The sequence below is a fragment of the Toxorhynchites rutilus genome, chromosome 1 (genome assembly GCF_029784135.1).
Source record: "Toxorhynchites rutilus septentrionalis strain SRP chromosome 1, ASM2978413v1, whole genome shotgun sequence".
NCBI classification, from domain to species: domain Eukaryota; kingdom Metazoa; phylum Arthropoda; class Insecta; order Diptera; family Culicidae; genus Toxorhynchites; species Toxorhynchites rutilus.
Genome location: NC_073744.1, coordinates 169,106,684 through 169,124,192, shown reverse-complemented (window position 1 = coordinate 169,124,192; position 17,509 = coordinate 169,106,684). Strand labels below are relative to the sequence as shown.

At 39.8% G+C, this 17,509-nt stretch overlaps 1 protein-coding gene across 1 annotated transcript; it reads right to left on the bottom strand.

Moving 5' to 3' along the window:
- Positions 1-1,495: 1,495 nt before the first annotated feature.
- Positions 1,496-16,471, bottom strand: LOC129763025 (chromosome-associated kinesin KIF4-like). The gene is made up of 4 exons (XM_055761737.1): positions 15,101-16,471; positions 4,898-6,804; positions 1,786-2,228; positions 1,496-1,715 (listed from the first exon to the last, which is right to left on the bottom strand). The coding sequence occupies exons 1-4, from the start codon at positions 16,251-16,253 to the stop codon at positions 1,646-1,648; spliced, it is 3,573 nt and encodes a 1,190-aa protein (XP_055617712.1). The 5' UTR covers positions 16,254-16,471; the 3' UTR covers positions 1,496-1,645.
- Between the last annotated feature and the right edge of the window lie 1,038 nt (positions 16,472-17,509).

Below are 17,509 nucleotides of genomic sequence, written 5' to 3'. Positions count from 1 at the left end.
AGTCACAAAGGGGATGAAAAGGCACTCTGTTGAAGTTGTGAGACATGTTGCAGTGGATTCCGGCAACTTCGGCCGGGAACACCTGGCAAATGTCGACGAGCTTCTTGCTGGAAATAAGAGAGTTATTATGACCGCTTACCCCGAAGCCAACTCCTTGCATCCCTTTGGAACCGTCCGTGTAGCGAATTTCGTAATTGTGATATTTTCTTGAGACAAATTCGACAAAGGTTTGCTTCAGACCCACAGAGCTCGCCCCAGCTCTGAAGTTGATCCTGGTTGTCATCCACTCGGACCACCGGCAACCTCCAGTCGTTAGTCCCAAACCAAAGTTGTTTAGCTATCGATGGAAGATTTAAGTGTATCGCCTCGAAAACCTCGTTCGGCAGCCCATTTACCGATAGCATTGGTAGCTGCCTGGATCTTGATGCGTGGTGCCCTGTGCGTGTTCCACACCGCTACCAAAAGGATGTCGTCCGCATACGTTGTTATGTCCTACACTATATACTTCAATTCAACCGACTTCTTACATATCTCTGGAAACTCAGAAAGAATGAGTGGTTCTATAGTTGTGAAACGCAGCGTATACTACGCAAGGATACGGCTCTCTACCTTCTAGTCTCATCGACACCCAAACATGTTCGACACAGAACCATTTCTTCAATCTGTTTAGCTTTCAGATGCGAGACGAATAATTTGATACTATTAAATTGATTTCGGTCCACATGGAAGACTTTATAGTTCTACCAACAATCAGAGTACGATTGGAATTAGGATTGAGCGATCTTTTGAAAAAGATCGATCTTGACAAATCGATTTCCCAAACAGCGTAGGGATCGATTAATTGATTAAATCGGTTCCAAAGAATCGATCTTTGAAAAATCGAAGTGGCGTCTCTAACTCAAACATGGAATAAACTTTTCAGGTTTCTATTCAAACATCAATAGCATTTTATTTTGATTCTGAACACATTTGAAATCCCAAAAAAATGTATTTTCCAGGGCATCTTGTACCGTCGTGGTCACTTATGACGATCGATTAAAGAGGAGTACAAAGAATCGATCCAAAAAATGGAAATCAAAGAGGAAAAGATCGATCTTCTGGATATCGATTCAAGATCGCCCAATTCTAATTGGAATATCTAAAGCACAACATCCACATCGTGGGACCACTTACACAATCTTGTAGAAATCCGCATTTGTTGACTATCATTGGGCCCTATCATGAAAATCGAATCGAGAAGTCGATACAAACCCTATCACTATCACACCGAGTATTCGTATTTTGTAAATCGAGATAATTTTGCCGAGTCGAGTTCTTGTCCGAACTTCATGTGTTGCAAATTGCATATATTTGAACGTTTCTGAAAAGTTCTCAAGGTGCTGAGGCACTTTACGCGCGATAAATATCTCGTTTTGGAACTCCAAAGACAAACATATCCGACCAATGTAGGCAGTTTAAGTCGGAAGGGGAAATTCGGACAATGAAAATTTCAAGCTACTCATTTTCGATGTTATTAACAATTCCGGTGTATAAAAAATTTGTCGTATTAAGAATAAAATGAAAATGTCATCCTCTGTTCAAACAAATCGAGCAATGTATGATGATGAGAAACGCGAGCGGTAATCTTACTGAAATCTTCCCTAGATTAAATATCGTCCAGCAAAGGCTTCCGTTTTTTCACCGAGTACACGTAGGTGGGCGTCAGGATATCGTGTCTGAAAACAGGAAGGTTTGTATTAAATCTATGGCTCGCATTTCGAAACCACACATCCGGGCACCACTTACTTGATTTTTTTCGGAGTGTTGTCATCCGGGCTGGTGTCACTATCGTCCTGCGATTTGCGCTTCTCCAGCGATATCCCATTCACGACCTTGCTGCTGTCGCGATTGACGGATTGATTTTCCTTATCGTTTTGATCCACACTCTCAGTTTTCACCTTCTTATCACCACCATCGCTACTCTCATCGGCCGACTGTTCCTCGTCGATTTTTTTGTTGACGCAACTCTTCGAGCAACGGCAGTCGTCGCTGCAGAATTCCCCCAACCGCTTGCAGCCGCACCGTTTGGTGGAACAGGTCGTTGTGCAGCTGCAGTGCGAGTGCGCACTCGTGTCGGAAGATTTGGCTGCGCCCGAAGAGCGGTCCGTTGCATCCGACCCATCATCCGTTGTCGTGCGCTTTTTGTTTGTGGTTACCTTCTTTAGGACCGATTCGCGAACACTGGTGGACTGAAATGGTGGATGAATATTTGAATTGGATCAGTTCTTACAGTTCCACTGAAAGATATTGGGCCTGATCACGAACGTCACTTCACGGTGAAAACGAAATGAATTGTATGCAATGTATGTTCGTAATCAGGCCCATTATTTAAGAACCCTGTCTGTCTTTTTTTTTATAGAGATGAGGAACGCACTACCAGCCTTATCTGGGAAGGGTTAACCCAGACGTCGAGTGGGGATCGCACCCACAAAAACCAAGCCATCTACTCGTTGCCTTATTCCCCCTGGGATCACATATAGGTGACTACTTCAGGAGGCAGCTGTGCTCATGCACTTCTCGAGTTTTCAACGCTGAATAGCGTTGATCCTTCCCCTGTTCTCAAATTTTTTTTCTCCATTTCTTTCCACTACGCTTATGTCCATTTCGCAGGCATCCATTTACCCGTCGAGACGTGAACCGATTAGGAAGCGCCCTCCAACTTGACGCGCGCCCCGTCACAGCCACCCTCGCAGGATATCTCCTCCCAACGAAGCGCTGATTAGGCAGTGCCCTCCAACATAAAGCGCATACAAATGAAACACAAATTTCTGTATTACTCGAGAATTAATCAAACATGTGCAGAATCAGGCATGTGAAGGTTTTACGGGGCACGAAACTTTTTTGTGGTGAATACATTCCTCCCCCTCTCTAAGGGGACTGCCATAAAAACGAAACAGAAATTTCTGCATAACTCGAGAACTAATCAAGCATAATTTGGAATGTGAGGGTTTTTGGGTATGAGAAATGTTTCTATAATGGTATGACACCCCTCCCTCCTCTGGAATGGAGAGGGGGTCCCAGAAAAATATTACACATATTTCAACCAAAAATATTCCAACCAAACATGACAATTGAAACACAGGTGGTGGCCCAATACAATAAAGCTGTTGACGCCGCTACAACAAGAAATCGACGCTAAAAGAGAATTACATGCAAAACAAATGTTTTGCTAAAAAAAAGTGGAATTCATGTGTGACTCCTTACGGAATTCCATAGATTGCAGTTGTGAAAATACATGAAAAAAGAATTTTCTAAAAATTATATTTTTTGTAAAGCGAATTGTTCCATGAGGTCGTATGAATAAAAAAAAGTATTTACTTATTCTGCCCGTTTCCAAGTAAAGTAAACTTTGCTAGTATTTACTTGAATCCGTATGAATATAAGTTTACTTTACTAGTTTGATTTTCGAATTCGAACATTTGATTTTCGAATTGTCAAACATCTATCAACTGATTGTTTAGGTTTTGTTTCAAAACGTTTTTTTTTTTGACAAAGCGTGAATTCGTGATGAAAAAGAAATAGTGTCGACGTCTGGTGGCGACTTTCAATTAGGGACCATAGTTTGGGTCCCTATCTCGTTAGTGTAATACCTATCATATTAGAAGACACGAAGCCAGTTTTCTTATGTTAAAATTTGAATGAAAATGTTCCCATCATGTTATTTAATCACTTAAAACACTTTTTTCCGACTTTTATTTAACCCTTTGTCTATACATTTCCAATATCATTACTGAAACTTTTCATTATAATATAAAGTTGTCTTCAAAAACAATATCGTACAAGATTTTTTTACCACCTGCAAACAAAAGTGTTTTTCATTTAAACAGAATGCCAAATTGGTACGGGAAGGTTATTTTTCATTCATAATTTAAATTTTAAAAACGTGTTCATTCCGCCTGAAAATCAATCAATTTTTTTACGCTCCCCTAAACTAGTAAACGAAGCTCCATGCCATCAATCCAGTTTGTTAACTTGTTTAACTTCAAGCGCAAGATAGCAGCATTAAGCATAAATCGGATATGACATCGATAACGAATGATAGTGTTTTCAGATCCAAAGTATGCTCATGAGCATACTTGATAATAACGAAGTAAATACTTGATGAATGCTGTTTTATTCATACGAAATCAGCTTAACATCCATTTTCGAAAAGTAATTACTTTGTTTTTTTTATTCATACCAAACGCAAACTTAATCTCACTGCTCGAATGAAGTAAAGTAAAGGTGAATTTTGTTTTTTTTCATACGGCCTATGATGTCGTTTTTATTACACATCCATGCATGCATTACGCCTATTAAGCTTCATTCGTTGAGGGAATATCAGTTTTCTCCAAAACATAACCATATTAACACTTTTGAAAATATAGATATTTATAATTTTCATAGCAGATGTCCCAAAAAAAGATTTGGCATCCTTTCTATAGTGCTTTCTGAAACATTTCAAACTCGTTTCAAAATATTTCAGCACCGCCACTGACATTCGAGCAGAGAAACGAATCGAGCTGTTATCTTCGATTTTTATAATTCAGATTTTACTCGGTGTGACAGTGATAGTGATTGTATCGAATCCTCGATTCGATTTCTATAAGGCGTCGTGCACAAACTACGTAACGCGATAAGGGGGGGGGGGGGAGGGGAGGGGGGGTCAAGTTTGCGTTACTTTCTGTGTATTAGAGATAGGAAATTGCGTTACGTAGGGGGGAGAGGGTCAAAAATCCGGATTTTTAGCAATACGTAATTTGTGCACGACGCCTAATAGGGCCCATAATTATCAACAAAAGAATTCGTTCAGCTTTAACTTTTGTGATGGGACCATCATAATTATTACATATAACGGATAAAAGGGATCAATTCTTACCTTCTTTCGCTTTCGCATAGGAGTCGCTCGGAAGTCCGGATCTCGCTCACGATCCGATTCGCCCATTCCTTCGTTGTCACCGTCATCCTCCGGTTCATCCTCCACTTCACTCTCATACTCGATCGGTGTTGATTTAGGGTTATTTCGCGTTCGTTTCCCGCCTCGATTGTTCTTCGCTTCCTCGAGCTGTGTGGCGAGCACCCGATTGATCTCTTTTACCGAGTCCAACTCCTGGCGCAGCTTCTCCATCCGGTCGCTTGCTTCCTGCAGAATATTATCGCACGTGCTGGCCGTCTCGTGGGACTGTCGGGCGAATTTCTGCTTCGAGATCAGAAGCATCGATAATTTCTCTTCGTACATTTTTGCGATCTCATTCGTTTCATCGGTGAACTGTTGCTTGGCCTCCGTCAGCTCTGACGTCAGTTGGCGAACGGATTCCTCGAGACACTCAACGGTCAGCCGAGTGTCAACCAACTGGTGTCGTGTTTTGGCACTTTCCTCTTGCGTCTCGGAAAATACTGTAAGGATTTTTTTGAGCACCTGTTTGGCTTCGGGAAGGGTTGGAATCCCCTCGAGAATGGACTTCTGCTTCGAATCGACATCGGTGGAAAGGATTTTCTGTTGCAAATCGGCGATTTGGGCGTTTCTGAGCTCAAGATCGTGCTCCTGTCGTTTGATTTCCTCCTCATTATGCTCATCCGGTTGGTTCTTCATGTCGATGAGCTTGGCATTTAACAGCGCACGATCGTCCATCAACAACTTCAAGGTAACCGATGCATCCTTCACCGAACGAATGAGTTCCAGCTCGTGATCTACCCAGGAGGTAACGTCAGCTCCCCTTACTGGTTTCCCGATGGCTTTGGCAGCACGCTGCGCCTGGACATGTTTCTGGCGCTCCAATGCATCTTTTAATCGCTTGTTAACGGCCACAGCTTCCTCTACCTTTCGCTTCAGAACGTTCTGCTGTTTATCGTGAACGGAGCGCATCCGAACCATCTCATTCTTCATCTTCCGATCCTTCTCACGCAGCTGACAGATTTCTTTCTCTCGATTGATCTTCCACTGGCGAAAGTTTTCACTTTCGGAACGCATAGCTTTCACCAGCTTAACGCGGGTAGCCTTCATGGCCTGGATTTCTTTGCTTAAGTTACTAATTCTCTGTGTATCCTTCTCTTTCAATTGAAGAAGCTTCGCCTGCTGAATGCTCTTCTTACGGAGATCTGCCAACTCGCTTTCCAACTGTTGAACCTTCTTCCGGCGCTCCTCCGCCAGCTTGCTTTTCTTGTCCACTATCTTTGTAGTGTTCAGCTGCCCATTCAAATCCTCAATCTGTTTCTCCAGCTCCTTAATTTTCGTCTCGTACTCCTCGGACCGTTCGTTGTCCCCAACGCTGCTCTGATCATCAACGGTAAACGTCATGTTCGAAATGTTACCCAAACACTTCCGGTGCAGTTCCTCCTTCAGCTCCAGCTCCTTCGTCAGCTGCCGCAGCTCGTCGCGGAACTTCATCTGCTTCTGGGTGTGCTTGTCGGAACGATTCTGGAACTCCTCGGCCGACGATTGCATCAGCGAATCCGAAACCTGCGATTCGGCCCGAATCGAAGCCGCTTCCTGCTTGTACCCGTCGAGAATCTCCCTGATGAGCCGCTTCAATTCCGAGTCCTCACTTTCCGCCAGCAGCGCTTCGATTTCGTCCACGATCTTCTCCATCGTTAGCGCCCGGAACTGATCGGTGGCCAAATCCTGCAGAGCCGATTGCAGCTGTTGTTGCAGCGTCTGAATTTTCTGCATCATCTCCTTCTCCCGACGCGCTGCTTCCGCCGTCTGGAAAGTACCATTCGCTAGCTGGTGTTCGCTGTTCGAGCGGGCGATTCCGGATTTGCCCTGTGCCAGGGAGTTGCGATTGGCTAAAAAATACAAACCCTTCGTTAGTAAAATTTTTAGAATGAAATTACGCATCAAAATACGAGGGTACAATTTTTAATTTAAAATTTCAAAAATACGGAAAAAAAAATAAAACATGCGAAAAAACGAAAATACGAAAATATGTTAAGATCTTGAAATCTCAAAAAATTCGAAAATTTCAAAATTTGAACATCTTAAAATTTCAAAAATTCTAAAATACGAAAATATGTAAATACGAACATGAAAAAAGACGAAAATATGAGTATACGAAGACACAAAAATTCGTAAATTTGAAATCTACAAAATTCTAAAGTTTTAAACATCAAGGAAATTAATCTCGAAAATTTCAAAATTCGAGAATACAAATCTTCGAAAATACTAAGTTTACAAATCAAAAATTCGAAATACGATAATACAAGAATACGAAAATTCGAAACACCAAAAAACGAAACTTCATAAATTTGAAATCTCGAATGTTCAAAAATACGAGAATTTGAATTTTTGAATGCAGAAATTCAAAAATACGAGAAATCGACACTCCAAAAATTTAGAGCCTCAGAAATTTTAAAATTCAAAAATTTTAAACTTCAGAAATTGAAAATCTCGAATGCTCAAAACTTCAAAATTTTGAAAATAAAAATTTTTGAATGTAAAAAATCGGAAAAATGCGGAAATCTAAAGCTCCAAAAATTCGAAATCAAAAAGCGAAAAAAAAATTAAATTCGAAAATTCTAAATCTTTCAAATTTAAAAATTTGAAACTTCAGAAACTTTAAATCTGGAAAGTTCTAAACTTCAAAAATTCGCAAATACTTATATACGAAGACACAAACTTTGAAAATTCGGAACCTCGAAAATTTGAAAATCCTAAAATTCGTAATTTCAAAAGTTTATTTGAAACTGCAAAAAGTTATAAAATTACAAAACTCCAATGTTTCAAATACGAAAATTTGAAAATGCGAAAATGCGGTAATACGATTTTCTGAATTGAAATATTGGAAAATCGAAAATTCTATAACACGAAAATGCGAAAATACGGTAGCACGAAAACACCAAACCTCAAAAATTTTAAATATAGAAAATTCTAAAATTTAAAAAAATCGAACATTTGAAATCTCGAAAATTAAAAATTCAAAAATAGAGGATCTGAGACAGAATTTTTAAGGCACCATTTAGGATCAGCTTGTCACCTTTTTTATAGACGGGACAGATTACTGAATTGAAAATTTGTTAAAACTTAAACTAAAAAAATATTTTCTAGCTTAAGGTGAAGGTGGAAGGAAGCCATTGTACCTATACCACGTAAAAGCACGTGTTTTCATGGGGTAATAGTGTTTGTGAAAAAAGAGCAAATCACACAGTTTGTTTTGATTTTTGTACGTAAATAGATCAATTCATTTATCAGACTGTGTGGCGCTTCACTGACACGAGTCTCAGAATACATTTGAGAAAAGTAACAACTCAATACTGAAGTAAAATTTATGAACGATGTGTCCGATGAACAATTGCAAATATTCATATATGTAGAACGTGTATTTGCATATGAAGTAAAATTCCGATTATAAAAAAAAATGAACATGAAAAATATGCAGCTGTAAGATATTTCAAATCTACTTAATGTAAAAATGTTAAACTCAATAAAGGAATATTTAAAAAAAGACTCAGGAATAACAGTTTATTGAGTGGTTTTTATAGCTGTTGCGATGATGTTGATATTACAGGGTGTCTACTCAAAATCCGAAAATAAATTCCCTGATTTTCCAGTGATTTTTCAGAGAAAATTCCAAATGTAGACTAGTAATTAAATTCTCTAAAAGTACTTCAGCTGTAGCTCCTAAAACATTTAGTTAGCTTAAACAATGAAATTTAAGAACGTTTGTCGATATTTTCCAATAAATGAATTGTTTGTGATTTTTAATTGAGTTTAATGACGACTGATAAGTGTCGTAAAAGATTTTGAAAATTGGATATACTAATACAGTTCAAAGTTATCTTGAAGGTGTCTCAAATACTAGTACAGAATGAGACATTTTCATTTTGATTCGGATCAATTTCATGGAACTGTTACGATTTTAACGAAATGCTTTATCTCGCAATCTTTCGCCCCCCTTCTGTACGTTTTGCAAAATTTTCCCCGTTTTACCTCCAGAGATTCCACTTCTGTTTCCCGTAACCGTTTTATTAACTTTGATTCATATTACTGATGCTATCTTTCCAAAGTGAAGTATAGCATCATAAACTTGTCGCATAGCACAACCGTTTCCTCCCACAGATTTTCATAAAAACATTCGCTAATGGAAAAGCCCTCTCAACGTTGAGGTTTCTAACGAGAGACAGAAGACCTTCTTGAATGGCGTTAACGTTCCCTGTGGAACTTTTGCCGTCTCAACGTATACATTAACTAGCGTCATTTATAATAACTTAGTTGAGATTTCTTAAGCCAAATAACACGCCTTGAATGTATTCCGAGGGGCAAGCTCTTGAATACGCGTGACCACAGTGCAAGTCGAAGGAAATTTCTTCGACGAAAAATCCCCCGGCCAGAACGGGAATCGAACCCGAACACCCGGCATGATAATGTGAGACGCTAGCCACTGGTGCACTGAGACAGAAGACCGTTTTGGGTGAAAACTTCCGTAAACCTGTCCTTTTCAATAATGGTTCAGTCGTTCATTTTTCGGATCATAGTGAGCAAACTTGTTTATGTTGCTAGAAATATCCTTTCAATGATAAATCTGCTGGAGCTCCATTGATACGACCAAAATCCGTCAAATATCAAAAAGCCAATAGCTTCCCGAATCGTTTTCCCTGCGTTTTCAATCGGAATCAACGATGGAAAGATCAAGGATACATCAACGCAGTGCTTCGCATCTCAGACGAAATATCAAGATTTGTTAGTCGTAAAATTTTGGCGAGTTTTTTAAATCCTTTGATAAACCATGTAAAGTATACAATCCGAAGCTACCCAAATTCAAGGGCTTTTTTTCTTCATTTTGAAAAACCAGTTGCAGCTCGCGTATTATGACCAATTCATGTTTATACCGTCCATCGACACAAAAAGAAGTTTGTTCAGAAATATAATAAAAATATAATTCCCATACCGTCTTCAAAAGCTGCAAATTCATTCCTGTTGCCTGAGAATGTCCCAATAACATTGATGTCATGTAACGATTCACCCAAAATCTGACATTCAGATCCATCTGTAGCCTCCTTGTAGTCTTGTTCAAAGACTCGCCGAAACCAACGACAATGTATAGCATACAAGGTTTCATCGAACCGAAAATCATCATAAAGCTCATTTTATCACGCCCTAGTTAGACCTTCTCAGCTTCCTGGTTGTCATGAAACATTCTTCTCAATACAACCATGTATTTTTCAGCAGTTTGGAGTGATTTGTTCTACATAACTATTTCCAGGCACCACAGGAGCTCAGCTTTCATAGTATGATTTTCAAGCATTAATTTAACGATAGTTTTCGAAGGAGAAAAGAAAGGGAATTGGTTGAAGCTGAACGGCATATACTGATGCCAAAAATTCCAGTAAAACATCGCGATTGTAAAAGCCGTCTACTTTTGCGTTGTTCATCCTTCAGAAGGACTAAGCTCACCTACAGGCAAAAGCAAACTAAAAAGACGGGTGGGTAATGTCGGGGACATAACCGGAGTGACGTAGGACTATACAAAGGGGACAGCTTTTTCTAAATATATATTTTAAATATATTGTTTTATTTTCTTCTCCTACGTGGATACCTACTTATCTACCTGAAATATGGATTAGTTTTTCTGTTTACTCTTTATGAACATGTTGGGAGTTCTGAAAAGAACCTTTGGTGTTGTGTTTTTGCGTTTTTTTACAAACTTTCTCATTTTTTTCTCACTGTCTTATAGTTGATTCTTGATTTTTTCTGAAAGCTTTGTACTTATTAAATGTTCAACGCCGGGGATCTTTTGGCGTATGCACATATCGTACAATCAAAATGATGGCTGTGATAGGGAATGCATAGGTGGTCATCAGCTCATTCACTATCATATATTTCACTATCGAGCACATTACCGTACCTTAAACTGTGGTTTCGGAGACGAATGAATTGTAAGATTTGTATCTCCGCAAACAAAGTAAATAAAAATGAAAAAGAACTGAGGTTTTGGAGACGAACTCTACGATCTGTCGAGAAATAAACGAGCTATAAGCGTTCTGAAAAATCAACAGTAAATACAGGGACGAATGACCTTCGGATTGAAGTCCTTTAAAATAAGAACAGAGCAGCAGGAAATACATAGCTCATCATATTGCTCCTTAGTTATGTTTCTATACAATGCAGATGTAACGTCCGTCAATTTTCAACATCAGTTATCAACCAAAGAAAGCAGTTCTTGCTACCGAGAAAATTCGTTAAGGCCATCCTGCATACAATTTGAAGCCACTTTTTTGGTTTGTAAAAACTGAATGATTTCAATTCAAAAGACCCCAGCCACCAATATGTTCAAAAACAAGCATAAACAAAATAATTCAGTTCATATTATATGTCATATTATGTCACTTTAGAATGCATTGGTATTGTGAATAACTTTTAATAACTCTTCTATCAATGGTTTAATGGCCCTGAAAAGCGCCGTGTTTTACGGTTGCTGGTTTTGCCACCAAAGCAGTCTGCGTTTGCCGCTCGCCACTCGCTGCAACTGCCTGTTGTTGTCTTAATGTCCACCGAACCGAATGTGGTCTGTTCTGAATGCGGGTTTTCTTATCGTCGCGAGCAGCTTTGCCAGCCAACTCGATCACTTCGGCGGCCGAAACTATATAACGCCGGCTAGGTGGACTGGTGCACTGGTACTAACGCGCTCGGCCTAGCTACCCTTGCGGAGCAATTGGCAGACCAACACGGTTCGAGCGGGATTTTGCCTTTCCCTTCACTTTTCCTCCTTTTCCATGTCCAGACATGGCTGCTTGTGTTGGTTTGTTGATGTGGTGTGGTGCGAAACGATGTGGTGTACGGTTTGGATGAGAATGATCGTAACGGCAGCGGAGCGGGGCGACTGCGACCAATGTTTCGTTCATATTTTTTCTTTTTCTTTTCCAATCGTGCTTCATTGTATTTCGCTTCTGCTCTGGTTGCCCGTTTTGGTCGGTAAGATTTGAGGAGCACAAAATTGACCAATCAAAAATGGGCACATAGTGCATTTGGACAATGCTTGATATTTCACAATTATTCAATTATTTATCTCATGAAAAATGAAATGTTATTCGTTATGATAGATGCGTAGATATATTTCCTATCAATTGATGCAAAAACTTTTGCGATCTTTTGAAAAATGCTCGAGTTCCAAATCTTGCATTTTTTCCTACTTGTTCAGTGCCTAGATTTTCATTTCACCCCCTATATTTTCCGGTTAGACGTAGACCTACGTCAAAAACCTACAGAGAGTCAAACTAGTCGAATACAACTTTTTGACGTGTTACTACGTCCAACCGGAGTATACGGGGGTAAAATGAAAACCTGCAGAACACAGAACATGCAGGAAAAAAATGAAAGATTCCGAACGCTTATAGCTCGAACATTTCTTACTGGATCGGAAAGATGTTTGCATCAATTGATAGGGAATATTTACACGCATCTGTCGCAATTAATAAAAAGCTATTTTTCATTAGATAAACAATTGAAAATCTGTAAAATGTTAAGCGTTATCTAAAGGCCCTAACTGCCTCGGTTGATAGGGAAACCGTAAATCGGGCCAAACACAGCCATCAAAACCAATCAGCCTTGGGTAAATCCACATTGCAAATACATGAAAGTATGGGGACCTTTGTTCTCGCCGAAAGGTGTTCCCTAACACAGACTTCAAAACCCAGCAGCGTCGGAGAAACCGGCATTGTAAATATATGAAAATCGGGGGCATTTTTGTCCCGACTGAAATGTGTTTCCCCAACACAGACTTCAGAACCAAGATGTCTGGGGAAATCGGCTTTGCAAATAAATGCAAACTGCGAGTACTTTTGAACTCGCTTGCATTTGTGCAAACTAGAATGCATATATATTGAATTCAATTGAATTCAGAAATTGTTTCATTCAATCAAAAATTTAATCATTACAAAACGAAGGAATGATAAGCTAAGGTGGTCCCACGTCAACCTTGCGGTTATATCATAGATATAACCCACCCATTTTTGGTATCAATAACTTTCTAATTACTGCAATAATCAAAATTATAATTGACGGAATTTCATTTTTTCCAGATTGGTGACGAACATCCCTGATATTCCCTGACTTTCCCTGACATTGTTTGAATTCCCTGATATTTCCTGATTTTCAAGGATTTTCAAGACGTCGATTAATTCAAATAATCGAATATCTGCAATTTTAATCGAGTTATTTTGTATCGAATAATGAAAATCAAAATATGAATACATCGAATAATTATCACAGTAATTCGCGAATTATGAAAAAGGAACTTTTTTTTTGACGTAGGACTACGTCTTTCATTTCTATACCGGGGTGTAAAATCAAAGTTTCGAAAACGAAAGCGTTACGCCGGAGACCGACATTTTGAGTGTTAATAGCTCCTAAACAACTGAACGAAATGGTATGATAAACACTTCATTCGAAAGATAAAATGTCTACGCGTTCTATACCTGTTACTTTCTGATCCAAAAACTTGTTTCAATAGTCTTAAATTTGCTTTCAAAATAGGCTATTGAAATCACCAATCGGTATACAAGCGAGCGCCGCTCGGAAATCCACTCAGTTCTAATTGAACAGCGATTGGAGCATGTTGTCGCTGTTGTGGTGAAGCTCTTCGTTTATCATGAAAGCGCGGATGAACGGTGTCACCAAGAGCCTGTTTGTGCACCTTAGGCCAGACATGAATCCATCAAGAGGAGAGTGATGCCACAAACGATTCCCCGGGAAGATCTCGAAGCAGCCGTTACACACACACATACACGCGCGGAATTCTTTCCGTTTGGATGCCATTCAGTATCGTGAAAGATCCGGAAAATAATCTGCCAGTTCCTCTAGGAATTTAAAAATACATTCATGTGAAAGAGTTTATTTGAATGTTTTCTATCCATGTAACACTGTGACCAAATACATTAGGTTTTGTGATTTTTCAATCAATCGCAATCAACAGGATAGCTTCTGAAGATTATTCTTCCCCATCAGTAGGATATTTCCGTATCCAATATTGGATGCATAAAACCTTGTGCCTCCAACGTAACGCTCTCGTTTTCGAAGTTCTCCAAATATTCATTCATTCAGAATGAATTCAGATTCAACTTCATACAAATGATCTCTAAATCAACGATAGTCCTACGTCACCCTTGCGGTTATACCATAGATATAACCCACTTCCTGTTTTTTTCTAAAGTACAGTGCAAAATTTGTTCAGGTGTTTTGATGAAATACATCGAATATGCTAAATAATTTACGGTTGAAGCATAAAAATAATCCCCTGATGATAGAGGAGACCGGGGAGAGGAATTCAACGTCTGCAGGAGTAAAAGGCGGAATTGAAGGAGCTGTTCTAAGGTCCCGTACTAAAGTGGTAGTATTCAAATTCAGAGTGCCATGGAAAATCTAACATATTTGAGGTCGATGATTCTATAAATGTACTTCTTTTGAACTGGTAGTTATAGGGACCAAGCAGAAATTTTCAAACAAATCTGCTGTTTCAACAACATTCGAAAATCAGGTAATTTGGTACAGAAAAAAATGGTATGTTGGGGCAATAAAAATATTGTGCATCATTTTCATGATCTGCTCTTTTTTCAATCGTCCGCAAAAATCATGAAATGGTAAATTTATCAATATACTGAAATACCATTTCATTCAAAAATCATTATTCTGCACCATGTTTATTTTAGAATTATGTTTGATGTAACTTTTAAAATTATGACATCATAATCCTTTTTTTATTATCAATGTCTGCTCATTATTATTACATTCGCTTGATTAATCGAATACTGAAAGACAATTATTCGAATGAATAGAATATTCAAAAATGGCCCCACGATTAATCGAATAACCGAAAAATTTAGACATCTCTAGTCGACACCCTGTATTACTTGATGGGAAGTGTGCGAAAATGATCATTTTCTTCACTGTTTCGCAAAATAATTGATTTTCTGGCGAGAGGTGAGGAAGAGAGATCAAAGAAATGAGCGCCATTTGTGGCTTCCTTCCACCTTTACCTTAAAGCTAACAGCATATGAAACCAAAGTTTGCTATAAACAGTTGGAAACCCCCTTTAAATCTTCTACCGTACACGAATCATTGGAAATAACAATAATAACATTTGAAACTCACCTCCATCCGGACTGCCGTCCTTTCTCCCGGCACTATAGGCCACCAGTTCCACCCGCAACTCCTGGATGATTGCATTCAGGCGCCGAATTTCCGCCTGATTCGGGTCCTGATTGACCACGGCTTTGTTTCTTATATTCTTCGCTCTGTTCGCGTACCTTAACGTATTAATCGTCTCCTCGCAGTTGTAATCCGCGGGGGAAACACAAGCCACCATAAGCGTCAGCGAGTTTCCACCCAGCGAATCCTGCAGCAAACGCGTTAGCTTCGATTCCCGATACGGCACGTGCCCCAGAGGACCACCGGCCGATCCAAGGGCCGAAATTACATTCCCAAGCACCAACAAACCTTGATTAATTTTAACGCCCTCCTTAAACCTCTCCCCGGTGGCTTGCGTCTTCTTGGGCCGTTCCGATCCGGCCAAATCAACCAGATGAAACTTGCTGTTCGTTACCGTTGGCTTCGCGCCCCGCGAACGGTTCGTCAAGTTGAGCGTGAAGATCGCATGGCTACGACTCGAAACGGCATTCATCGCGGTCGAGGCGACGGCTCGTTCCTGCGAGCCCCGCATCAACGCTTCGAACGTCTCGTCAGCTGAACCGATCGGAATTTCCGTCAGACCCGGAATCACAATCTGATTGTTCGACTCGCGAATGTCAACCACCCGGTCCTCTTTGTTTGCTTTCGTCGAAAGCAAATCGTACAAATTCTCCTGGTACAGCTCCATAAACGAGCAGCTAACGGTGGTATCTGCGTCGGTCAACGATTCAATCTGCTCGAAAATATCGTTTATCGCCCTCGGAATAACTCCCACCGTTTCGTCTTCCTGTCCGTCATAATTGGTTCCCATCGTGAATGTCTTGCCAGAACCGGTCTGACCGTAGGCCAGAATAGTCACATTGTAGCCGGAGTACAACTTCTTCAAAAGAGGCCGCACCGCACTCTCATACAGCCGCTCCTGGCTCTCCTCTGGCGGGAAAACATAGTTGAATGTGAACGCTTCCGGCTTGCCGCTGATGCCATTTCCAATCACCACCTGTGGCTCGTTGGCACTTGGCTGTTCCACCACGATACGGCACCCTCGCTCCAGCTCGCGTTTGTTCAACGGTCGAATGCGAACCGCTACCCGCACCGAATCGGCCGCGGGATTAGACATTGTCCGGTGAAAACAAGTTTCAACAGCTAACTCTCGCACATAAAAACGAAACACAACACAACGAGAATCAACGGCAACAAAATATTTAATTCATCAATTAACACTATTCAATAACAATTCGGAGAGAAAAGACAGTGCAAAACTGTTTTTCACAAACGAAGCGATCGGAAAATTCAAATGCCGGTGACTTTCAAAATGGCAGTTTACCGATCGGCTCCAAGTGACAGCTCGCGCGGGAAAAGGGATTCGGCGCGTTACTATGGTTATGCCTGAAGGAAAAATAAAATGAACCGAGAAAACCGAGGGCATGGTCCATGCTTTTTTTTTGGGAGATTGAAACATTTTTTCTAATTAGAATGAAAGTATTTTTGTAAAAGATATTTTGTGATCATTTTAAAAATTTTGGTCTCTGTTTCTTTGAGTCCTTTCTGTGGGTACTGTGCTCAACTCTATTCACTTACGACAAACAAGCTGTTTTTTGTATAAGTTAAATATGACATTTTTAAAGGCGCTTTGAACGAAAATTAGCTATTACATAACTTTCATTTGTGATAAACTGATAAAAGTGATTTGACGACAACCTTTCGCTTGATTTTTTGTGCACCAATTGGCGGTGTTTGGTCAGGGTACGTTTATGAAAAGATAACCTGGACTCGAAATGTGTACGACACGATTCACTTATATACTCTCAACTATGACATCTTAGCTTTGACGGAAAGCAGCGATTATAAAGCAATTCATAACAAGTGTTTTTTCCTTTGTAGCGAATATAACGTGTTTTGCTACTTTTTTTTTGAAAATACGTTAATAATACATGAGATAGAGGAGTTAGTAAACCATTAAAGTTAAAATAACGGAACTAGTACCCAGGATGTGTTGTTTCTGTGCTGCTTTTTGAAACTGGTATTTTTACGGCGGCTCGACTGCGAAGGAATATATATAAAATATTTCCATTTCCCGACAACTCTATGGCTTGGAGTGTGGCACCCGGATGCGTAGGCGTTGGGTCATTGATGCCCGGGCTCGAGTCCAACTCGAATTATGGAAACATATCCCACAAATTATCATTTCAACGATTCCCAAGGAATATGACCATTCGGAAGAAATGGTTGCGATTTTTCGGACAGGGCCTTAACAGCAATACTAAAAACATGTACATTTGCTCGCTTTGCTTCAGTCTAGATTGTTTCATGCTTGGATGTACAATATCGTCGAAAGCTGATACGAACAGGTAAATTTAAACAAATCAAGATCAT

Excerpts from the sequence above, each read along its gene's own strand:
- LOC129763025 (XM_055761737.1), bottom strand. The coding sequence starts at position 16,253 with ATGTCTAATCCCGCGGCCGATTCGGTGCGGGTAGCGGTTCGCATTCGA. Across the intron at positions 2,229-4,897 it reads CTATGCGAAAGCGAAAGAAG|TCCACCAGTGTTCGCGAATC; the intron begins GTAAGAATTGAT and ends CCACCATTTCAG. Across the intron at positions 1,716-1,785 it reads AACACTCCGAAAAAAATCAA|ACACGATATCCTGACGCCCA; the intron begins GTAAGTGGTGCC and ends TCCTGTTTTCAG.